At 65.6% G+C, this 561-nt stretch overlaps 1 protein-coding gene across 1 annotated transcript in view; it reads left to right on the top strand.

Moving 5' to 3' along the window:
- AGXT (alanine-glyoxylate aminotransferase) overlaps nucleotides 1-561 on the top strand; it is a gene marked incomplete at its 5' end in the record, with an annotated part of 3,383 nt that overhangs the window by 1,530 nt on the left and 1,292 nt on the right. The window contains 1 exon segment of the mRNA XM_009583947.1: nucleotides 175-319. Within this exon segment, the coding sequence (XP_009582242.1) occupies nucleotides 175-319 (145 nt within the window).

Below are 561 nucleotides of genomic sequence, written 5' to 3'. Positions count from 1 at the left end.
CAATGGGATTGAGGGGAGGCTGTCACCCCCTGCCTTGCCAGCCATCCGCTCCAGCCCCGCTCTGGAGAGCGCACCCAGCAGCAGCTCTGTGGGGTCAGAGCCCATCCCATCCCTGGGCAGTGATGGGCGCTGGAGCTTTGGTGGGGCCCTTCTGCAGGACTGACCCCACCCCAGAGCTGGTGCGGTCAAGGTCCGGCGCCTCCCCAGCACTCTGCTTTGCCAGGGAGAAGATGCTGAGGAGGAAGAAGAAGCCCCCGTCGTTCTACCTGGACATGGGCTGGCTGGCAAACTACTGGGGCTGTGATGGGGAGCCACGAAGGTGAGGGCAGGCTGTCCCCAGGACAGATGGCCGTAGCCGAACCACCCACAGCCTTTGCCCCAGCTCGGGGGCTGCCTGCCCTGCAGGACTCGGGCCCTGTCTCCCCATCACCCTGTCCGCTGGTAGCAAAGCAGCCCTGGGGTATTTGCATCCCCTCTGCGCTGGGTGAAGAGGAGGGAGGATGCTGCACCCCGCTTCTTCCCCCCACCAAGCTGGAGTACTGCTCTGCTGCAGGCTGGGCC

Source organism: Fulmarus glacialis, unplaced genomic scaffold, assembly GCF_000690835.1.
Source record: "Fulmarus glacialis isolate BGI_N327 unplaced genomic scaffold, ASM69083v1 scaffold24880, whole genome shotgun sequence".
Lineage (NCBI taxonomy): Eukaryota > Metazoa > Chordata > Aves > Procellariiformes > Procellariidae > Fulmarus > Fulmarus glacialis.
The sequence above is the reverse complement of the archived record's forward strand: the minus strand, read 5'-3'. Positions and strand labels throughout refer to the sequence as shown.